Source organism: Rhinopithecus bieti, unplaced genomic scaffold (genome assembly GCF_001698545.2).
Source record: "Rhinopithecus bieti isolate Rb0 unplaced genomic scaffold, ASM169854v2 repeat_19673, whole genome shotgun sequence".
NCBI classification, from domain to species: domain Eukaryota; kingdom Metazoa; phylum Chordata; class Mammalia; order Primates; family Cercopithecidae; genus Rhinopithecus; species Rhinopithecus bieti.
In genome coordinates, this window is record NW_016836131.1 from 1 (window position 1) to 327 (window position 327).

Genomic DNA, 327 nt, shown 5'->3' on the forward strand with positions numbered 1-327 from the left:
AAATGTCAGCCACCTTCATTGGGAACAACACGGCCATCCAGGAACTCTTCAAGCGTGTCTCAGAGCAGTTTACAGCGATGTTCCGGCGCAAGGCCTTCCTCCATTGGTATACCGGGGAGGGGATGGATGAGATGGAATTTACCGAGGCGGAGAGCAATATGAACGACCTGGTTTCTGAGTATCAACAGTATCAGGATGCCACGGCCGAGGAGGAGGAGGAGTTTGAGGAGTATGCGGAGGAGGAAGAGGCCTAGAACTTTCCTTTTCTAGGTAAAGGGGGGAAGCAGTGTGGATTCTTTACTGTGTTCTGACTGCCATGTGTCACTA

General features: G+C 51.4%; 1 protein-coding gene across 1 annotated transcript; it reads left to right on the plus strand.

Moving 5' to 3' along the window:
- Positions 1-2: 2 nt before the first annotated feature.
- LOC108524725 (tubulin beta chain) lies at positions 3-321 on the plus strand. The gene has a single exon (XM_017865808.1). The coding sequence runs from the start codon at positions 3-5 to the stop codon at positions 252-254; it is 252 nt and encodes an 83-aa protein (XP_017721297.1). The 3' UTR covers positions 255-321.
- The last annotated feature ends 6 nt before the right edge of the window (positions 322-327 follow it).